Genomic DNA, 21,869 nt, shown 5'->3' on the forward strand with positions numbered 1-21,869 from the left:
TTTGGATGGTTATCGTACTTGGCCGAGATATTACACCAAAAAACATTGTCACCAAGTTTGGTGAAGATCTGATGAAAACTATTCGACTTATAGGACGGACAAGGCTAAATTCACTGTTTTCGAGTAATTCAAGGGCTATAATCCAAGAGTGCCTGGGACGATTTGGGTGTTTATCAAACCTGGCCGAGATAATATGCCCAACAACATTGTCAGCAAGTTTGGTGAAGACCGGATGAAAACTGTTCGACTTAAGAGAGCAGACAAGGCTAAATTTGCAGTTTTTAGAGTAATTCAAGGGCCATAATTCAAGAGTGCCTGAGGCGATTTGGCTGGTTATTCTGGCCGAGATATTATGCCCATAAACATTGTCAGCAAGTTTGGTGAAGATCGAATGAAAACTGTTAAGACTTAGAGAGCAGACATGTGGGATGAAATTGACAATCGGATCAAAACTGTTTGAATGGACAAGGCTAATTTCGTAGATTTCGAGTAATTCAAGGGCTGTAATCCAAGAGTGCCTGGGGTGATTTGGATGGTTATCGTACTTGGCAGTGATATTACACCAAAAAACATTGTCACCAAGTTTGGTGAAGATCTGATGAAAACTATTCGACTTATAGGACGGACAAGGCTAAACTCACTGTTTTCGAGTAATTCAAGGGCTATAATCCAAGAGTGCCTGGGGCGATTTGGCTGGTTATCAAACTTGGCCGAGATATTATGCCCACAAACATTGTCAGCAAGTTTGGTGAAGATCGAATGAAAACTGTTTGACTTAGAGAGCAGACATGCTTTGGACGCCGCCCTCCGATTTACAGTCAACTTGTCCCCTAGTCAACTCATCCCCATTTTCAAATTGGTAATTTTGTCCCCCTTGATGGTTTCATATTGGTCATTTCGTCCCGCATTTTTCAGCACCTACTTTTTATCCCCCGCCGATGAAATTAGGTGGGTATTGAAATGGCATTGTCCGTCTGTGCGTGTGTCAGGCCGCAGCCATTTCTCAGTAACTAGCAGACAGAATTTCATAAAACTTGAAATAAACATGAACCAATTACATACTGCGATGATGCCTGTCAAGCTTTTTTTGGGATTGGTCAATTTTCCTTAGAGTTATTGCCCTTGACTTAATTAAAATTCCATGTCTGGAGCCATATCTAGGAAGTGGTTGGGAATATTTATTAAATAAAACTTCATAAACGTGTTCACCACTATGAGGTTATGCGGCCCGTCAAGTTTCAGTCAGATTGCCTAAGTAACACCAGAGTTATGGCCCTTAGAAGTTTCTTGTGTTAACTATATATATATAGGGTACTATAAATATGGCAATTTCTGCTTCATAACTTGTGATATATTTGACCTAGAACAATGAAACTTTAATTGAATTTAGATCACCATAATGTGGTTGAGAACACACAATTTCGTCCGGATCTCTTTACTAACTTTAGAGTTATTGCCCTTTAACTGTTTAAAAACCCACAGATTTGTACATAACAAACCAACCAATTGGTAGAATTTCATTAAACTTCTTTTATTCTTGTGAGTTTTCCATGAACATTTATTATAAACATGTGAAGTTGTGTACCCACACCTGGTCGCCACCTTGCCTTGGTCACACCCCTTCCCCCCCCCCCCCCCACCCCCAAAAATAAAAATTTTCATTCCTATTTTTTTTTTTCAAATCTTCCATGAATATTTATCAACATGCAAAGTTGTACTGTTCCCCCACCTCACTCCTCCACCCAGTCATTCCCACCACCCCGATCATGCATCTCCCCCCCCCCCCCCCACCAGTCCTCCATACCCAATTTTTTTTTTTTTCATTTTTAATTTTCCATCAATATTTATAATCAACATGTGAAGTTTTGTACCCTTACCTGGTCACCCCCGCTGCCCCCCCCACACCATCCCACAAAAAAAGCATTAATTTTCTGTTAAACTGATTTTGACTAATGAAATTATTTGCTTCTTAATAACATCCTTAACTTTTTGCCAGGTATATTTTTTGGCCATTCCTCACCACAAACCCTTTCGGTGGGGGCTACCAATACATCAAATTTGCTTGTTATACTTATCTTTGTCTAAGTTTGCTGGAAAATGAATAATATGATTATGATGTAAAATATGTGTTCAGTAAAATACGTCCTGCATAACTACATTTTTTTTTGTTTTATATAAATATCTAATTGTATGTTAAAGTGCAGAGTGCATGCTCATTTCGTCGCATTAATTGTAAAATTTGCTGGAATGTTATTATTCTAATGACAATTGTTTTGAAATACAAGTATCTTTACTTGCTTCATTATATTTTTCTGTAGCTTATCTATTAATTGATAAACAGTTTATATGCTGTTAAGTAACTCACTTCTTTCATTCTTATTATAAATATATGACTTGTAACAATTTCAACGCATCAGCTATTTTCTAAAATTTTAAATTACAAGTTAATTTATCTTAACTCTTATTACCCAATCTTTTCCCAGTATTATACTCTAATTGTTTTAAAGGTTTTATTACATATAGTTAACAGAAACAATTCCAATATCACTATTTCTAAAATAAAGTTAGTAAATTTATAAAGGATTTATATAGTTTATACCTAATTTATTTTAGGTCGATTGTGAAACAAGTTCTACAACTGATGTTAATCACTCTCGACGACTCATTCCTGATGGAATCCATCACCACGAGGGTATGAGAGAAGAGAAGCCGGTTTCCCTTTTAGTGCTGAGCGTCAAGCAAGGGAGCTGCTGGTACCATTTTTTACGTCTTTGGTATGACGCAGCCGGGGATCGAACCCACGACCTCCCTCACTTGAAGCAGACAGTCTACCACTAGGCTATCCAGGCGGTTAGGATAAAAGGATTTCAAAGTAAAAACAGTGTGACGAAATGAAAAAATATATGCAAGGAGGACAAAATGACCAAAATGGGGATGAGTTAACTGAATATTTCAAGATATAAAGATATATAATGAAGGACAAAATGACCAAAACAGGGACAAATTTGTTCTCCTGCCTACGCTTGAATCTTTTAAGCAGGCCATATGCCAACACACATGCAATTAGTTGTAGCAAATTAGTGCCTTTTTAACCTGAGTTTACTACTCTTGTCTGTATATCCAACACTTTTAACTGTTTTCAGTCTCAAGTCTCAATTTCTCACTTTGACATCTCGCTGTCAATACTTTTGTAAAAATCTTTGGTTTGTGGTGAGGAGTGACCAAGGCGGTGGGGGTGACCAGGTGTGGGTACACAACTTCACAAGTTTACAATAAGTTTAATGAAATTCTACCAACTGGTTAGTTTGTTATGTACAAATATGTGGATTTTTAAATGATTAAAGGGCAATAACTCTTGTTACAAAAGAGATCCTGACAAAATTGTGCGTGCACCACCACATTACGGTGATCTAATATCGTTTTAAGTTTCATAGTTCTAGGTCAAATATGTCACAAGTTATGAAGCAGAAATTGCCATATTTATAGTACCCTATAACACTAGAAACTTCTAAGGGCCATAACTCTGGTGTTACTTGGGCAATCTGACTGAAACTTGACGGGCCGCATTTCCTCAAAGTAGTGAACAAGTATATTAAGTTTTATTTAAATATTCCCAACCACTTCCTAGATATGGCTCTTGACGGACAGCGCCAAAACTATATCCCTCCGCCTGTGGAGGGGGATAATAAATGGCAATGGCTAGGTAGCTGGCTCTTTATATACATATCCTATATGAACATGTAAGTCAAGGTAGCCGGCTCTTTAATAAACTGTATTATATAGGATCATTACATCAGTTAAATAAATTACATTTCTTGTGATTTATTATTTACTATTTGTGAATTACCTGTTAATTTCACCATATTTATGCACTCATATCATAATCGGCCAACATTTTGTTATGTTATTAACGAATGATCAGAGTGTCGTTATCGTCACTGGCTTGTTTAAATGGCGTGTTTATAAATTATTAAAATATTAATGAATTTTTGCTATTTGTTATATATTGAAAAACATTTTTGATAGATGATGTCTATTGTTGGTGATCCTTTAGATTTAGGTCTTTTGATATATGTAATTATCAGTGCTCTGCCTAGGATCAAAAATGGTGAGGACATAATTATGTCCCCTTGGCATGAAAAGTGTGTGGACATTTCCAAAATCTTGGGGACAACAACTTTTGACCATAATTATGTCATTGAAATAAATCAGTTACATAACTGTACAATAGAAGTCTTTATTGTAGTCCAACCACTGGAACTCTTTAAATCAACCCTCCTGAAATTTAGAGTCACTTTTCTTTTTGGCTTCATCCAAATTTTCTACATCCTTTGTGGTTTGATTTTGTGATGTATTTTCAGTTTTGGAGACAATAAGATAGTTAACGGACTTGCTTTCAATTTTACCTGCCAAGACAGTGGGAAGAGAACCGTAAACAGCATCGGGGTTTGTGTAGTCTATGGGGCCGTTTATGAAGCGACATGAAGTACTAGGCTGTTAATCATTAGACTGAATGTTTTTCTTGTCTGCAGATGTATACAGACACATGGCTTAAAATTGTTCACTGTTTGTCAGTGACGTTTTTGCGGGAAACACTACTATTTGGATGTGGAAGAAATGTGAACAATTCGTACTCAGTTCCGGTCATCCCACATGCACATTTGTCCCTAAAATTTTTGTAACGCGACAACTGATGCTTCTAGACCAATTTTAGTGCGACACTAATAATTTTTATGCGAGATCGCCGCCTTTGCAGAACACTGAATTATCTTTCACATTTAGTATACTCTGCCTTAATCATGTTATTAACTCTGAAATAAAAAATTGTACAAAATTTCAAAGTTATGACAGTAACATACTATTTGAACAAAGCTTTTAAATTTGTTTTATAACGCATGCATTAATTTTATTAATAGAATTTAGGTAGAAATGACGAGTCGGAAATTCTTCCCATCATACAACTGAACGCTCTTCATTGCTTCCTGCACAAAGATACTTCAAAGGCATGGTACCAGCTGCAATGGTATACAAACAATAATAATAGGCCAACTTGTTCGCTGTAAATTTATGCACTAAACATGTTAACAATAATTATTCAATCCATTTTAAACACGCTGATGACAATAATGACATAAACAAGTAAAATCACAAATAGTATCCTGGATGTACCAATTACCGGTGTATTAATGATTGATATTCCACAATAAATGACATTTGATAAATAATAAATCACAACAAATGTAATATAATGTGTCACGTAATAAACTCCGGTGATAAGGAATAGTAAAACAACACTTTGAAAGTCAACAGTTTTTATTTAAAGTTCAACCCAGGTTCTTAAGGAAAAGTGAGACGCACTGACAATGATAGCTAACCCATAACTAATAGAGTCTATTCAGTTCGGTTCCCCGTGCCGTTCTAAGCTTTCTCCCGCTAATCAGAGTTATATAGGAAATATATGCAAGAGCATTGTTGATAATTAGCTATCATGTCCGAGCGTTATTACAAATATGGTGATACGACATTCTGCGGACTGCTGAATCTGCAATGTATAATGGAAACATGCCAGCGTCCAGTTGGCTACCTGTATGCCTGGTACAGAGAAGAACTGTACTTTGTTAACCTTAGGATAGCAATATACAATTATACATGTGTATGAAACGGGTGTCAGACGTTTCACCCCCAAGACTGTTCCTCCCAAGACTTTTCACCCCCAATTTGGGGGTGAAAAGTCTGGTGTTTTATAGCATATGAAGACTTTTCACTCCCTATTTGTTTTTATCATTAAATATGATTATATCCTCGTGTGCCCGTGAGCCGTTCCTTTAAGGATTTCCAGCAAAAATGCATTTATAATCTATAACACTTTAAGAAATTTTTTATCTTTGTATAGGAAATAAGCAATACATCTATTGTGGAAAAAATGTTATATTAAAATTGTTTATATCGCACATCGTTTGTTGTCGACAACTTAATTATTAGTTTTTGTTATCCTTTATAGGCAAGTGATGCAAGATAAATTAAGTCTATCAACCGTTAATTAATTGGCAGCATTCTCTTGCATGTTTTAGTATATATTTTGTCCTTAAAATGATAAACTGTACATGTTCAAGTTATATCAATAAATTGAAATAATAACAAATTCTCGATTATCTAATAAGTCGAAATAGTTTGATGAATCTTGTTACATAATAGCAAAAAATAATTTCAAGAAAGCAAGAAATACATTTGTGAAAGACAAAAATGAGAGAAATAGAATTAATTTTACAAGCATGCGAACTAAGTATAATAGAATAAGAAAAAAAAAGATAATATGCTAAGCTGCTGGTTCCGTTTACTAAATTCGAATGAAAACTCACTACAAAACAGAATTTATCATATGCTGTGCAACGATGCAGACAATAACATTACTGTACATATAATAATTCAAACTGGGCATTTCAAATAAAAATGCTGTTAGAAAACCTGGGATTGTCGGATATATGGATAGGTCAAGATAGTAACAGTAATTCTTTTTCTACAGAGAATATTGGACAATTATTATCAAACTTGATATGCTAACATTAACAATTCTCAACGATTACACTCTAATAGTAGATTTAAACATTCCTTTAATCTTGAAAAATACTTAAATATAATTAAAGAAAAAAATTTAGAACTGCATTCAGTAGATTTAGATTATCACAACATAATTTTGAAATAGTAATTGAGGTAGATATAACAACACGGATCAAAATGATATAAAATTTAAATTTTGTAATCTTAGTTCTTTAGAAAATGAATATCACTTTCTTCTTGTATGTCCGTTGTATAAAGAATTATGAAGAAAATGTTTAAAACCAAATTACTGTAGATGGCCCACTCTGTAAATCTGATGTTTACGGAAAATAGGAAGGAATTACTGAATTTGTCAAAATTCATTTATTTTGCAAATAAACTTAGACAAGATATTGAAAGTTCATTTCATTTTTGAAGCAACATCATTTTTGAGTGAGTATAATTTTGTTTGTTTTTTGATTTCCATAAGATCAGTCAAGGTTTAGATTAATTAAAGTTTAATATACTGTAGGTTAGCCAGTTAATCCATTTATATTTTAACACTTATTCCTGTCAATCAAAAGGTGTTGATTAAATCACAACACCTATGAAGAGTTTAAAATATTGACAATTTCTATCAATCAAAAGGTGTTGATTAACACAATACCTATGAAGAGTTTAAAATATTGACCTACAATGAAATGAATGACATCAAATTGTAATATTAGTTTATTTATTTATTTATTTCAGTCTCATCAGCATACATAAATAACATCACAGTACATACATGTATTACATATAATAACATTTAACATATCGAATGCTGCCACTCAATACTGAGTTACCTGAGACTATATATCTTGTTAAATATATAAAAATATATCATAAAAATAAATACCACATCATATTGCACTTATAAATAACCATATTACATGTTATCACAATTGGGCTATCATTATGATACTAAAGGATAAACATATACCCTCTAATTCTAACCCCTAGTTAATATTTACATCTACTATTGTAATCTAAATCTACTCATATTTTTCATAATTATATTACATAATTAAAACTTGAATCCATTTGAATAACATAGAAAACAAAATTAATCATTAAGAAGTCTCAACAGTTTACATTTAAAAAGATCAGTTGATTAAGTTGACTACATGTATGATACCCTAAATTCAGTGTATATTTTGTAGAATTATGGTCCGTAAAGTAACAAATTATCTTCATAAATGCCCTAACAACCTATACAAAATATATAAAAAAGATTTTAAATATCAAATAACAAAATATTTCACGATATTTTCAGTATATTCAAAATTGGGGGTGAAAAGTCTAGGGTTTGTAAAATTGGGGGTGAAAAGTCTTGGGAGGAAATGTCTTTGGGGGGTGAAATGTCTAGGAGAGGAAAAGTCTTGGGGGTGAAACGTCTGGAATTCGTATGAAACAGAGAGAACAATATTTCGTCGAGGCAATATTTTAGAATACTGAACTGTTTCTATATTACTTTATGTCCTGAACGGCCATTACATTACAATTTCCTTTCTTTCTTCTCTTTAAAATAAAATAATAATTTAAGTATGAACATGTCATAATAATAAAGTAAAGCTTAACTGGCCATTACATTACAATTTATCCTTTATAATACGCACCCCTTTATGATACAGTTTATTAAAGAGCTAGCTATATACCTTGACTTACATGTCCATATACGATTTGTATATCTAGAGCAGGACCAAATTATTTAGATTTAGATAGTATACATGTGATACGTCCGTCAACTACTCAATTTGATCAATCATCCTTTTCAAAACTAATATTAGATTAATACTTACTTTTTCCTGTCTTCCAAAAAATGATTTAATATCATATCAATTTTCTATAAACCCTAATGAATCTCTCAAGATGTTTAAAATATCAACACCAGAAAATTTGTTGTTGTTAATACTTTTGGCATGCAACTCTTCTATTTTGAAAACAAATTTTTGACCAGCGTGGAATGGAGTGAGTACTGTCGTCAAAACAACAGTCCTGTAACTATCCGAGCTTTTTCTCTAGTAAACACCTAGTAAAGTTAAATATCACATTTTCAGTCGACTGACTTAAATTTTAAGACGCATAGATTGCTTAACACGAAAGTGTTTTTTCTCCATCTCAACTGTTTTGGACCAGACGTTCCAACTCAACTCGTACCCAAGTCATTCGCACCAGCATTTGTTCACTACCATGTAGAATTTGATTAAACCCTGATTTTTCAAAACTTCATAATATACTTAGAAAATCTGGGAAATACAAAAGATATGGTGTTTTTGATTTTTGTAAGACTGATTTCAACAGTTTGGACCTCTAATGGTAGGGCAATCTTTAACAAGGACTACAGTCAACTCGCCAATAGAGAATCACTGCCAATAGAGGGTCACACTTGAAAATAAAATGTGAATCTCTCTTAAACATATTAGAGTATACAATGTTTAAGTATCCAGTTATATAAACTTATCATTTAGCAATTATTAGACAAAAGAAGATGGATCTAATCTAAGGCGTAAAAAAAAAAATTGTTTGTTTCCGGTGGCCCGACCTACTCTATTTTTTTACCGCCGACCCTAAACTTTTTTAGCGGTAAAATCGGGCCGCATATTTTTGCAAATAAGTATATTATTATTTTTATAGCTCTTTGCAGGAATGGACTACTCCACCGATCGGGCGAGTGGTTTTTACATGGTAACTTTACCAAATTGAGAAATTAATACATCAGGCAAAATTACCTGGATTGACTGGAATTTACCAGCGAATTGTAAAAATATCAAAAGGTCATGCTGGTCATTTTCCATTCCACAAACACTGCGCCCTATCGTAATATCTTATTTACATCGCGGTTACTTTTGACACAGTAAACGCGCGCGGTGCATTCATTTTTCAATGTAATCGCTTCAAATTTTCAACACCGCTTGAGAACTAATACAGTTTGAGTTCTATAACAATTTTAATAAGATATCGACAGGAATGTAGGCAAAATTCTTTAAAAACGATCAGATTTTCATATAATGTTTTGTAAAATTTCAAACAGCGCGATCTTGATTATTTACTTCTTTCTTGAAGTAAATAAACGGTACATACTATGGTAATAAAATTCAGACTCTTGACCAGAATGTACAAAAAACACAATTAAAAAATCTTAAATAATGAAAAAGCGGCAGCAATTTAAATACATGGAGTAAAACAATTTTTGGCAAACATATTTCTGTTAGCACGGCAGAATAGGTTACGTGACCTCGTGAACGTAAATAGAAATGTGGTTTTAAAATAAAGCAGTATGATGTTGTTGCGGATTTTAATAAGTTTTAAATTATTCATAGTACATGTTCTTTTTGACACAACACTTTGTTAGATATTCTTTTCAAACAATAATGTAAATTCCTTGAGGGCAAATAGGTCACAGAGGTAGGCTATCCGCTATCATCGTTCACGACACATTTACATGTCAGTTTATTCGGGATATTGCACATTCACTTCTAAAAAAAGATAAAGAAAAAACTTTTTTATTGATTTCTTCTCAACAATTTAAGGAATCGAGAAAGTACGATCAGACAGTGATGTGTCACATGGCGCGAAAACATGACGTAATGCCATGACAATCTCGGGCAACTATACTGCTTTGATCTCCACTTCAGATGCCATAATAACTGACACACTTCTTTTAGCTCTTTGAGGGGGTGTTAATTGATGATGAAAACAAGGCTAATTACTTAGTTTATCATCAGAATAATTACCGATAATTATTAATGTTTTTTTTTTTCACTTTCAACACAGGTCGACGTCGGGTGGATGATGATTATTGTGTCCATATTTTGGGACACTTTTCAAAATAATTATTTTTCGGGATAACAGATTGCTACAGTCTTCCATTTTTAATTATTTTAGAAATAAGTCCTGTTTCTTTGAGTCATATGAAGTTATGACGTCTACAACATCACAATTTATGTGATAGAATTGGTCTGAGCAGCTCTCCTAGATTTCAGCAGTTGGTGGACCTGCTGAAAAAAGTTAAGGTCGAGGCCTGCAGAGTCTTGAAAAGTCAGGTTTTAGATGGGATTTACAGGGTTTTCCCTAGCCCCAAAAAAGGTGGTAAATTTACCACTTTTCGAGGTCCATGTCCCCCTTTTCTTAGCAAAGGGGGGCTTGAGTTTTCCCATAAAAACAATTTTTCAAATTAATTAAAAGTTAATTTCAATCAATTTAAACTATTAAAAGCCCAAAAGAGTATCAAAGTATTCAAGCAAATCCTAACATGTCCCCCAAAATAGTCTCTTTTTTCCAGAAAAATAAATTTGGGGGGACATGATGTCCCTCAAAATAAATTTCCTAGGGAAAACCCTGGATTTATAGTAGTAAGACGTTGAACAACCACTTGCAGCTTTATTAATTCACAATTTGGGCATACCAGTCAAAACTCCATTTTCTAGCATTTCCAGTTAATCCAGAATTTTAGACTGGGGTAGGGGGTGATGGTATTAATCTCAGTGCAGATCAAAAGATGCAAATCATATTCCTGGCCGGTGTGCTTTTACTTGGTTTTAGTTTGAAATATAAATGTTGGTTGTTGAATAATATTCAATGTTAAAATTATTATTTAAAGAGAGAATCCACAGCAAGATTTCATTCAAGTTTCATGTTTAATCAAATATAAACCATATTCTCCGCAAGTAATTGCCAACTTCTCCGCATGAATTAGCGGCGGAGAATGAATGATATAGGACACAACGATCCTATGACCACTTGATCCGTAGATCGACAGCTCTACCTATTGAGCTAATCGGATGGGCTACTCTGGAAATGAAAAAACAACAAAACACAAACATAAAGCATATATTTATTTCATAATATTTAAATACACAATCAAATGGCATTTTATATTGCTAAAACATAATCAAAGTCATTGTACATTCAGGTGTAAATCAAACAACAATAGGATGCATGTTTATAAGGTTTATAATCTCCCTGTTTGAAACTAGGATGGTGTTAGGTTTAAAAAAAAAAAAAAAGAAAAAAAAAAATGCCTACCTACCTACCCTATTTTTGTTGGCCATGTCACTGGAAACAAACAATTTTTTTTGTTAGGCCTAATGAGTTTGAGTTCCATGAGTAGATAACTCTTGCAACCATGTTTCCTGACTTGGATTTTAGCACTCTTGAATTCTTCGAAGTAGAATATTTTTGAGCATACCTCACAATTTCTTAGATGAAACCACACAAATTTGGTACCATTTTGAAGAGTGAAACACACATTTTCATAGGAATAATATAATTATGAATTTTAGATTGACTGAAAAAAATTGCCATCAAATAGAGGCGGTCATTCAGCCAATAGAGAATCACCCATTTCAGGGATAATCAAAAGGTTGTTTATTTTGCTTAAAAATACAAATCAAAGGTTGATTTGATGTTGTACTGGTTTGAACTGGCAAATCTAGATAAATGAATAAGGTTCCGTGAATCAATATTTTGATTTTAGTTTTAGATATAGGTGGTGCTAATTATGCATAGAAATATAACTGTGAAAACTAGTGCTATATTCTTTGACTTAATATCTCCTGTTTGAAATGTAAACATACTGTCTCTCATTATATTCTGTCTTGAAATGTTTATTTCTAATACCGCAGTAATGTTTTGTCAGAAAAAGACAAATTTTAAATGGATAAAAAAAATGATAAATTAGGTGACCCCCTATTTGCAAAAGTGACCCCCTATTGGTGAATCAGACAGGTATAAATATTTTGTCATAACTTGAGACGTAAAAGAATGATTCAAATAAATCAAACATTGATATGAATGCGAGCAACAGTTTTAAGTGTTAGTAAGTTTAGATATCATGAAAGTCTAAACATTCTTCATTATATGCTAAAAGTTTAGATAGTGACCAGCTATTGGCGAGTTATCTGTATAGTAGATATACATGGGTGATTTATCTGAAAAAAAAGAGCAAGATCTGAGTCATCAAACTGGAGTAATTTTAACCTTTGTAACCCCTGTGTAACCAAAGGACTATAGTAGTAACCCTGTAACCAGATATACATGGGTGATTTATCTGAAAAAAAAAGAGCAAGATCTGAGTCATCAAACTGGAGTAATTTTAACCTTTGTAACCCCTGTGTAACCAAAGAAATATAGCAGTGACCCTGTAGCCAGATATACATCACATGGGTGATTTATTTGAAAAAAAAAGATAAAGATTTGAGTCATCATATTAGAGTAAACTGGAGTAACCAAAGACATAATTATATGATGTAACCTGAGTAACCAAAGAGACAGAAGGAGTTTCAAATGAATGCCTTTGCGCAGAAGTGCACATTCCTGGCCATAACTAATCTTTAACACCCCAGGGAATCAGCTCTACGGAATGAATTACATTGTCATAAAATGGTTAGTTACAGACTCACATTCATTCCGTAGAGTTGCTACCATGATGCCTAAATTATTTTGAAAATTTTTATCTTCTCAGTCACATTTATATACTCCTGGTTTAGTCGAACTAATCCGACGTATACAGTTTGTTTTATATTGTGATGGTCAATCTGTAACACGCAGCAAAAGTCAGAAATTAAAAAGCAGCCACTCAGCGACAGTAAGCTTGTCTACTCCTGGTTTAGCCCCGGTTGCTAACCAGGAGTATATATGGCATTCATTTCGTTGATACCATGACTCCTAAATTATCTCTATTTTTAGCTCACCTGAGCAATGCTTAGGTGAGTTTTTCTGATCGCTCGATGTCCAGCGTCCGTCGTCCGTCTTCTGTCGTCTGGCTTCTGTCGTCTGTCGTCCGTCGTCTGTCAACATTTAGCTTGTGTATGCGATAGAGGCTGTATTTTTCAATTAATCTTCATGAATATTGGTCAGAATGATAACCTTGATGAAATCTAGGCCGAGCTCGAAAATGGATCATCTCGGGTCAAAAACTAGGTCACTAGGTTAAATCAAAGAAAAACCTTGTGTATGCGATAGAGGCTGTATTTTTCATTTAATCTTCATGAATATTGGTCAGAATGATAACTTTGATGAAATCTAGGCCGAGTTCGAAAATGGGTCATCTTGGGTCAAAAACAGGTCACTAGGTCAAATCAAAGAAAAACCTTGTGTATGCGATAGAGGTGGTATTTTTCAATTAATCTTCATGAATATTGGTCAGAATGATAACCTTGATGAAATCTAAGCCGAGTTCGAAAATGGGTCATCTGGGGTCAAAAACTAGGTCACTAGGTCAAATCAAAGAAAAACCTTGTGTATGCGATAGAGGCTGTATTTTTCAATTCTTCTTCATGAATGTTGGTCAGAATGATAACCTTGATGAAATCTAGGCCGAGTTCGAAAATGGGTCATCTGGGGTGAAAAACTAGGTCACTAGGTCAAATCAAAGAAAAACCTTTTGTATGCGATAGAGGCTGTATTTTTCAATTGATCTTCATGAATATTGGTCAGAATGATTGCCTTGATAAAATCTAGGCCGAGTTCGAAAATGGGTCATCTCGGGTCAAAAACTAGGTCACTAGGTCAAATCAAAGGAAAACCTTGTGTATGCGATAGAGGCGGTATTTTTCAATTGATCTTCATGAATTTTGGTCAGAATGATAACCTTGATGAAATCTAGGCCGAGTTCGAAAATGGGTCATCTGGGGTCGAAAACTAGGTCACTAGGTCATATCACGTAAAAACCTTGTGTATGCGATAGAGGCTGTATTTTTCAATTGATCTTCATGAATTTTAGTCAGAATGATTGCCTTGATGTTATTTAGACCAAGTTCGAAAATGGGTCATCTGGGGTCAAAAACTAGGTCACTAGGTCAAATCAAAGAAAAACCTTGTGTATGCAATAGAGGCTGTATTTTTCAACTGATCTTCATGAAATTTAGCCAGAATGATTACCTTGATAAAATCTAGGCTGATTTCGAAAATGGGTCATCTGGGGTCAAAAACTAGGTCACTAGGTCAAATCGAAGAAAAACATTGTGTATGCAATAGAGGATGTATTTTTCAATTGATCTTCATGAAATTTGGTCAGAGTGATTGCCTTGATGAAAACTAGGTCCGTTTTGAATATGGGTTATCTGAGGTCAAAAACTAGGTCACTAGGTCAAATTGAAGAAAAATCTTGTGTATGCGATAGAGACTGTTTTTTTCCGTTGATATTTATGAAATTTGGTCAGGTTGATTGCCTTAATGAAATATAGGTCGAATTTGAATATGGGTCATCTGAGGTCAAAAACTAGGTCACTTGGTCAAATCAAAGAAAAAACTTCTGTTTGTGATAGAGGCTGTATTTTTCAGTTGATCTTCATGAATTTTGGTCAGAATGATTGCCTTGATAAAATCTAGGTCGAGTTTGAACATGGGTCATCTAGGGTAAAAAACTAGGTCATATCTAAGAAAATGCTTGTTTTATCGCAAGAGACCAATTTTTTGGTCCAATCTTAATGAAAATTGGTCAGAATATTTGTTTCCATGAAATCACTAGGTCAAACATGTTTTACACTGTTATGGAGTGTTTCTTAGGTGAGCGACCTAGGGCCATCTTGGCCCTCTTGTTTATATTCTTTGACACTTTTATATTCTCCTGGTTTAGATCCTGGGGCAGTTTGTTACAGCATGACTGTATTAGAAGGATATCAGACTGTCCATTGTCCTATATGTTAGAGAACAGAATATTGGACCATTGTTAAGCAATCTGTATCACTGCATAAATGTTGGATGTAAAATAAAAAACTGTCAAATAGAAAATAATGTAACATATATTATGTCCCTTGGAGAGTTCTGCGCTACATGTTCAAGAAGAGTTACATTTCCATCAGAAATTCGTAAATGAACAGGACAGAACAGAAAATTGATTTTATACTTTAGCATCCATACAACATGATCCATACAATCAAATTCAAGCCATGAAGTTCAATGAACATGCACATTTTAAACAATTTGTAAAAAAAAATGAAATGCATTTGTGGTTAAAATAAATTTTTAGAAATACATGCATGAACATTTGCATGCATTTCAAAGTACATTGATATGACGTGCAGAGCGCATGTTTTGGATGGCTTGCTTCAAGGTCAAGGTCACATTTAGGGGTAGGGGTTAAAGGTCATATGACTTTGTTTTGTGTCCGCTCTGTAACTCTTGAACTGTTTGAAGGATTTTAAAGAAACTTGGCACAAATGTTCACCACATCAAGAAGACATGCAGAGCCATGTTTTGGATGGCTTGCTTCAAGGTCAAGGTCACACTTAGGGGTCAAAGGTCATACTTTAAGGCATATATTGCTCCGCATTGCAGTGCTCTTGATATAACAGGAATAGAATCTGATGTAAAAAATCTATATACTTTTTAGCACACCTGAGCAATGCTCAGGTGAGTTTTTCTGATCGCTCGATGTCCGGCGTCAGTCGTCTGTCTGTCAACATTTAGCTTGTGTATGTGATAGAGGCTGTATTTTTCAATTGATCTTCATGAATATTGGTCAGAATGATAACCTTGATGAAATCTAGGCCGAGTTCGAAAATGGGTCATCTGGGGTCAAAAACTAGGTCAATAGGTCAAATCAAAGAAAAACCTTGTGTATGCGATAGAGGCTGTATTTTTCAATTGATCTTCATGAATATTGGTCAGAATGATTGCCTTGATGATATATAGGCCGGGTTCGAAAATGGGTCATCTGGGGTCAAAAACTAGGTCACTAGGTCAAATCAAAGAAAACCCTTGTGTATGCGACAGAGGCTGTATTTTTCAATTTATCTTCATGAATATTGGTCAGAATGATTGCCTTGATGAAATCTAGGCCGACTTCGAAAATGGGTCATCTCGGGTGAAAAACTAGGTCACTAGGTCAAATCAAAGAAAAACCTTGTGTATGCGATAGAGGCTGTATTTTTCAATTGATCTTCATTAATATTGGTCAGAATGATAACCTTGATGAAATCTAGGCTGGGTTTGAAAATGGGTCATCTGGGGTCAAAAACTAGGTCACTAGGTCAAATCAAAGAAAAACCTTTTGTATGCGATAGAGGCTGTATTTTTCAATTGATCTTCATGAATGTAGGTCAGAATGATTGCCTTGATGAAGTCTAGGCCAAGTTTGAAAATGGGTCATCTGGGGTCAAAAACTAGGTCACTAGGTCAAATCAGTGAAAAACCTTGTGTATGCGATAGATGCTGTATTTTTCAATTGATCTTCATGAATGTGGGTGAGAATGATAACCTTGATGAAATCTAGGCCGAGTTCGAAAATGGGTCATCTGGGGTCAAAAACTAGGTCACTAGGTCAAATCAAAGAAAAACCTTGTGTATGTGATAAAGGCAAAAAAGTTTCAACTGATCTTCATGAAATTTTGTCTGAGTGGTTGCCTTGATGTAATCTAGGTCACTTTCCAATATAGGTAGTCTTGGTTTAAAAACTAGGTCACTAGGTCAAATCAAAGAAAAACCTTGTTTATATGATAGAGGCTGTATTTTTCAATTGGTCTTCATGAAATTTGGTCAGAATGATTGCCTTGATAAAATCTAGGTCAGTTTCAAATATGGGGCTTCTGGGGTCAAAGAGTAGGTCACTAGGTCAAATCAAAGGAAAAGCTTGTATATGCGGTAGAGGCTATATTTTCCAATTGATCTTCCAGAAATTAAGCCAGAATGATTATCTTGATGAAATCTAGGTCAAGTTTGAATATGGGTCATCTAAGATCAAAAAGCAGGTCACTAGGTCAAATCAAAGAAAAACTTCGTGTATGCGATAGAGGCTGTATTTTTCAACTGATCTTCATGAAATTTGGTCAGAATGATAGCCTTGATGAAATCTAGGCCAAGTTAGAATATGGGTCGTCTGGGGTCAAAAACTAGGTCACTAGATCAAATCAAAGAAAATACTTATTTATACTCAATATTTTTGCTCAGTTTTAATGATAATTGGTCAGAATATATTTTTCCATGAAATCACTAGGTCAAACATGTTTACACTGTTTAATATATTGTTTTATGGTGTGTTTCTCAGGTGAGCGACCTAGGGCCATCTTGGCCCTCTTGTTTAAAGTTCTGCTGATACTATTAAAGTAAGAACATATATGGTTTGTCTATGTGAGAAAGATGACTTAGCTTTTATGATGATCCAGAAATAATGAAAACTCATGCAGCCATAAAAAAAGCTAGTTTGATTTTAAGGGGAGTTCTGACATCATGTATGTTTTAAGTGCCTAAAAGTTACTATTTCCAGTCCTGTCATTAACATAGTAAATTTGTCACACATAGATCATGAAGGTGCCACCACAAGTCAGAGAATGAAAAGAAGCATGCATGTTTAAAGCATCAGACGAATTTGAGATTAAAGCAACAAACGAATCTGGAGAAACAGTAAAAAAAGTTATATGTCATTTTAGTTCCATATTTTAACAATGCAAAGCAGTGTCAGGTCAAAAAGTCTTTTTTCCATAATCCAACTGACCTTCAAAAATTATCCTTGTCTTCCAGTGATCCATGAATCTGAACCCTGAGATATGATGATAAAGTTGCATGCTGTTTTTGCACACCTAAACAAAAATGAGCCATTACCATTGGTCAGTATGGTACAGGCACAGAGCACTCTAATTTGATAGGAATGTCATCCAGCCTTCTGAACTCTGCGGGTGACACTATAAGACAAACAGTCAACACAACGGTAATAAAAGAAACATGTGTCAAAGGTAACAGTGTTACTTAGATGTCAATATAAAAACAGACAAGGTAGCAACATTGTAATTAATGAAACAAAAAATCAGTAGTTACTTTGAAAAAAATATTCGTTAATATATCATTTTATTTCTGTGCAGGTCACGGGTCCAATGAGTACAGATAATGCTTCTGTAGACCATGTAGGTCAGCAAAAGAAGAAAAGGGTAGATACAGGTATTTCAACATTACCAACAAAATAACTTATAATATGCAGTGCTACTTTAGTACTGGTAGGTTATTTAACATTTTGCTGAACATTGTTCTTGAGTCCAGTATGTTTTTCTAGTGGGCATACATGTATGTCTAAATACGGTATGTCACATATTGTGGAGAAAAATGTTAAATAATCTTTATCTTGATTCTGTACTTATTGTTGAGCTCATTTGGTTTATTACTTGTATTTTCACGTACATAGATGAATTTTCAAATAAAAACTGAGCAGATCATTCAACATGTCAGCTGCAAATGATAGATCTAAAATCAAAGGTTAAGATTACACTTGGAGATCAAAGATATTATGTCATTTTTAGCTCATCTGTCACGCTTTTCTCCTAAACTGTCAAAGCTATTGCTTTAAAACTTGCAACACTTGTTCACCATCATTAGCTGACTCTGTACAACAAGAAACATAACTCCATCCTGATTTTTGCAAGAATTATGGCCCCTTTTGGACTTAGAAAATGTCAGATTTCTTGGTTAAGTTTTATGTTTAGGTCAGCTTTTCTCCTAAACTGTTAAAGCTATTGCTTTGAAACTTGCAACACTTGTTCACCATCATTAGCTGACTCTGTACAGCAAGAAACATAAGTCCATCCTGCCTTTTGCAAGAATTAAGGCCCCTTTTGAAGTTAGAAAATCAGATTTCTGGTTAAGTTTTGTATTTAGGTCAGCTTTTCTCCTAAACTATCAAAGCTATTGCTTTAAAACTTGCAACACTTGTTCACCATCAAAAGCTGACTCTGTACAGCAAGAAATATAACCCATCCTGCTTTTTGCAAGAATTTTGGCCCCTTTTGGACTTAGAAAATGTCAGAGTTTTTAGCTCATCTGATTTTTTGAAAAAAAATGATGAGTTATTGTCATCACTTGAGCGGTTGTCGGCGTCGGCGTCGGCGTCGGCGTCTGCGTCGGCGTTGCCTGGTTAAGTTTTATGTTTAGGTCAGCTTTTCTCCTAAACTATTAAAGCTATTGCTTTGAAACTTGGAATACTTGTTCACCATCATAAGCTGACCCTGTATAGCAATAAACATAACTCCGTCTTGCTTTTTGCAAGATTTATGGCCCCTTTTGTACTTAGAAAATATCAGATTTCTTGGTTAAGTTTTATGTTTAGGTCAACTTTTCTCCTAAACTATCAAAGCTATTGCTTTGAAACTTCGAATACTTGTTCACCATCATAAGCAGACCCTGTACATCAAGAAACATAACTCCATCTTGCTTTTTGCAAGATTTATTGCCCCTTTTGGACTTAGAAAATCAGTTTTCTTGGTTAAGTTTTATGTTTAGGTCAGCTTTTATCCTAAACTATCAAAGCTATTGCTTTAAAACTTGCAACACTTGTTCACCATCATAAGTTGACCCTGTATAGCAAGAAACATAACTCCGTCCTGCTTTTTGCAAGATTTATGGCCCCTTTTGGACTTAGAAAATATCAGATTTCTTGGTTAAGTTTTATGTTTAGGTCAACTTTTTCTCTTAAACTATCAAAGCTATTGCTTTGAAACTTGCAACACTTGTTCACCATCATAAGCTGACCCTGTACAGCAAGCAACATAACTCCATCCTGCTTTTTACAATAATTATTGCCCCTTTTGGACTTAGAAAATCATTTTCTTGGTTGAGTATTATGTTTAAGTCAACTTTTCTCATAAACTATCAAAGCTATTGCTTTAAAACTTGCAACAGTTTTTCACCATCATAAGTGGACACTGTACATCAAGAAACATAACTCTATCCTGCTTTTTGCGAGAATGATGGCCCTTTTTAGACTTAGAAAATCATGGGTAGGACAATATTTCTATTACACAAAAAAAATCAGATGAGCGTCAGCACCCGCAAGGCGGTGCTCTTGTTGTTTGCATTTAGGTCAACTTTTCTCCTAAACTATTAAAGCTATTGCTTTAAAACTTGCAACAATTGTTCACGATCAAAAGCTGACACTGCACAGCAAGTACCGTAACTCTGCATTGCTTTTTGCAAGAATTATGGCCCCTTTTGGACTTAGAAAATCACGGGTAGGTCAATATTTCTATTATATCCTTTCGGCTACCATAGCAGACTAATACGTACCATAAAAACGGGGGTCGCTATTACCGCTATCATACACCGACTGACTACCGCAGACGCCTAAAACGTACCATCAAAACGAGGGTCCAGATTACCGACATCGTACAGCGTAGGACTACCGGAATTTTTTAATTTTTCTTTGTATCTGGGGGGAATTTGAATGCTTTTTATTTCTTGCAGAATTTGATCTGAAGTGTAAACTTTCATTTATGTTATTAACAAAATGGTATAAAATCAGTTAAACTAATAAGTTAAATTATTCATATGACATACTAAATAATATTACGCAACAAATTACAGGTCTCCATAAAATTTAAAAACAAAACCAAACGTCTCGTGCACAATAATGTTCTAAAATCATTGTTATCGCAATTTGTTGATAAGAAAATCCTTTTCAGACAATTAAGGGATCATTACCCTCCAAAAATACCCATTAGTTTTGATGGTTGCTCGTCGCGGTAATTACCGAACTCAGTTTTTAAAACTTAATTAATTACTCATTTCTACGCTACGGTATTTAAAGCTATTTTACTACGTCTGCATTATGCGGCTCCGGCATTCTAGAAGTTTGAAAACCACGGGTCTGCCACTGATGCGTTTTGTAGACTTTTCACCAGTTACTTTCACTGAGGCACTACGGTAGTTCTGAACTTTTTTCCATGAAATGCAAAATTTCACTGTGGTAACCAGAAATAGTGTACATTTATACACTACGGCAGTAATATTTTAAATTGTTATTGCACATGGAACGTACATATATACACTGTGGTAATTCTCTACAGAACGCTTCATCGTTTTTACGCCGCAACGGTAATACATATGCACACATCGCTTCTTCCAAATGCATACTAGACGTGTGTAAATTTATCCACTATGGAAGTATTGTACTTTTCAAACTTTAAACTCAAACTTTAGGTAAGAATGCATTTAAATTATCCCAAAGTACACAATGGTAATTTTGACTTTGAGCTCCATGCATTATGTATTATAATGCATGGATACTCTGGAATGCTTTATAAATGGTACAGTATTCAGTATTTCACATGTGCCTTTGTATACTCATTATATTACTTTATAGTCCGGGTCCGTAATGTAGGAGATACATGCGTGCACTTGTAATCTCTGAATCCTCTCACTGCCGGAGGTTCGCAGGTTCGAGCTGTGCTACCGACTAGGATTTTTATGTGAGAAAGAAGGCAATTGCTGTTGCTTACGGACTTTGGCGTCTAGTACTGGTCTTTCCCAAGAACGATGGTTAGTTGAACTGGCTGCCTGATATAACTGGAATAATGTTGAAAATGGCC

General features: G+C 34.6%; 2 protein-coding genes across 3 annotated transcripts in view; one reads left to right on the forward strand and one right to left on the reverse strand.

Moving 5' to 3' along the window:
* LOC123552080 (TIP41-like protein) overlaps positions 1-8,717 on the reverse strand; it is a 29,212-nt gene extending 20,495 nt beyond the window's left edge. Inside the window, exon 1 of the mRNA XM_045341469.2 lies at positions 8,379-8,717. The gene's annotated coding sequence lies outside the window, so the exon portion shown is untranslated. The remainder of the gene's footprint in view (positions 1-8,378) is intronic.
* LOC123552079 (8-oxo-dGDP phosphatase NUDT18-like) overlaps positions 8,540-21,869 on the forward strand; it is a 32,598-nt gene continuing 19,268 nt past the window's right edge. For both annotated transcript variants that reach the window (XM_045341468.2, XM_045341466.2), the window contains exons 1-3: positions 8,540-8,576; positions 17,821-17,922; positions 18,378-18,453. In XM_045341468.2, coding sequence (XP_045197403.2) covers positions 17,866-17,922; positions 18,378-18,453 — 133 coding nt within the window. In that variant the 5' untranslated portion in view covers positions 8,540-8,576; positions 17,821-17,865. The remainder of the gene's footprint in view (positions 8,577-17,820; positions 17,923-18,377; positions 18,454-21,869) is intronic.

This window comes from Mercenaria mercenaria, chromosome 4 (genome assembly GCF_021730395.1).
Source record: "Mercenaria mercenaria strain notata chromosome 4, MADL_Memer_1, whole genome shotgun sequence".
Taxonomy (NCBI): Eukaryota; Metazoa; Mollusca; class Bivalvia; order Venerida; family Veneridae; genus Mercenaria; species Mercenaria mercenaria.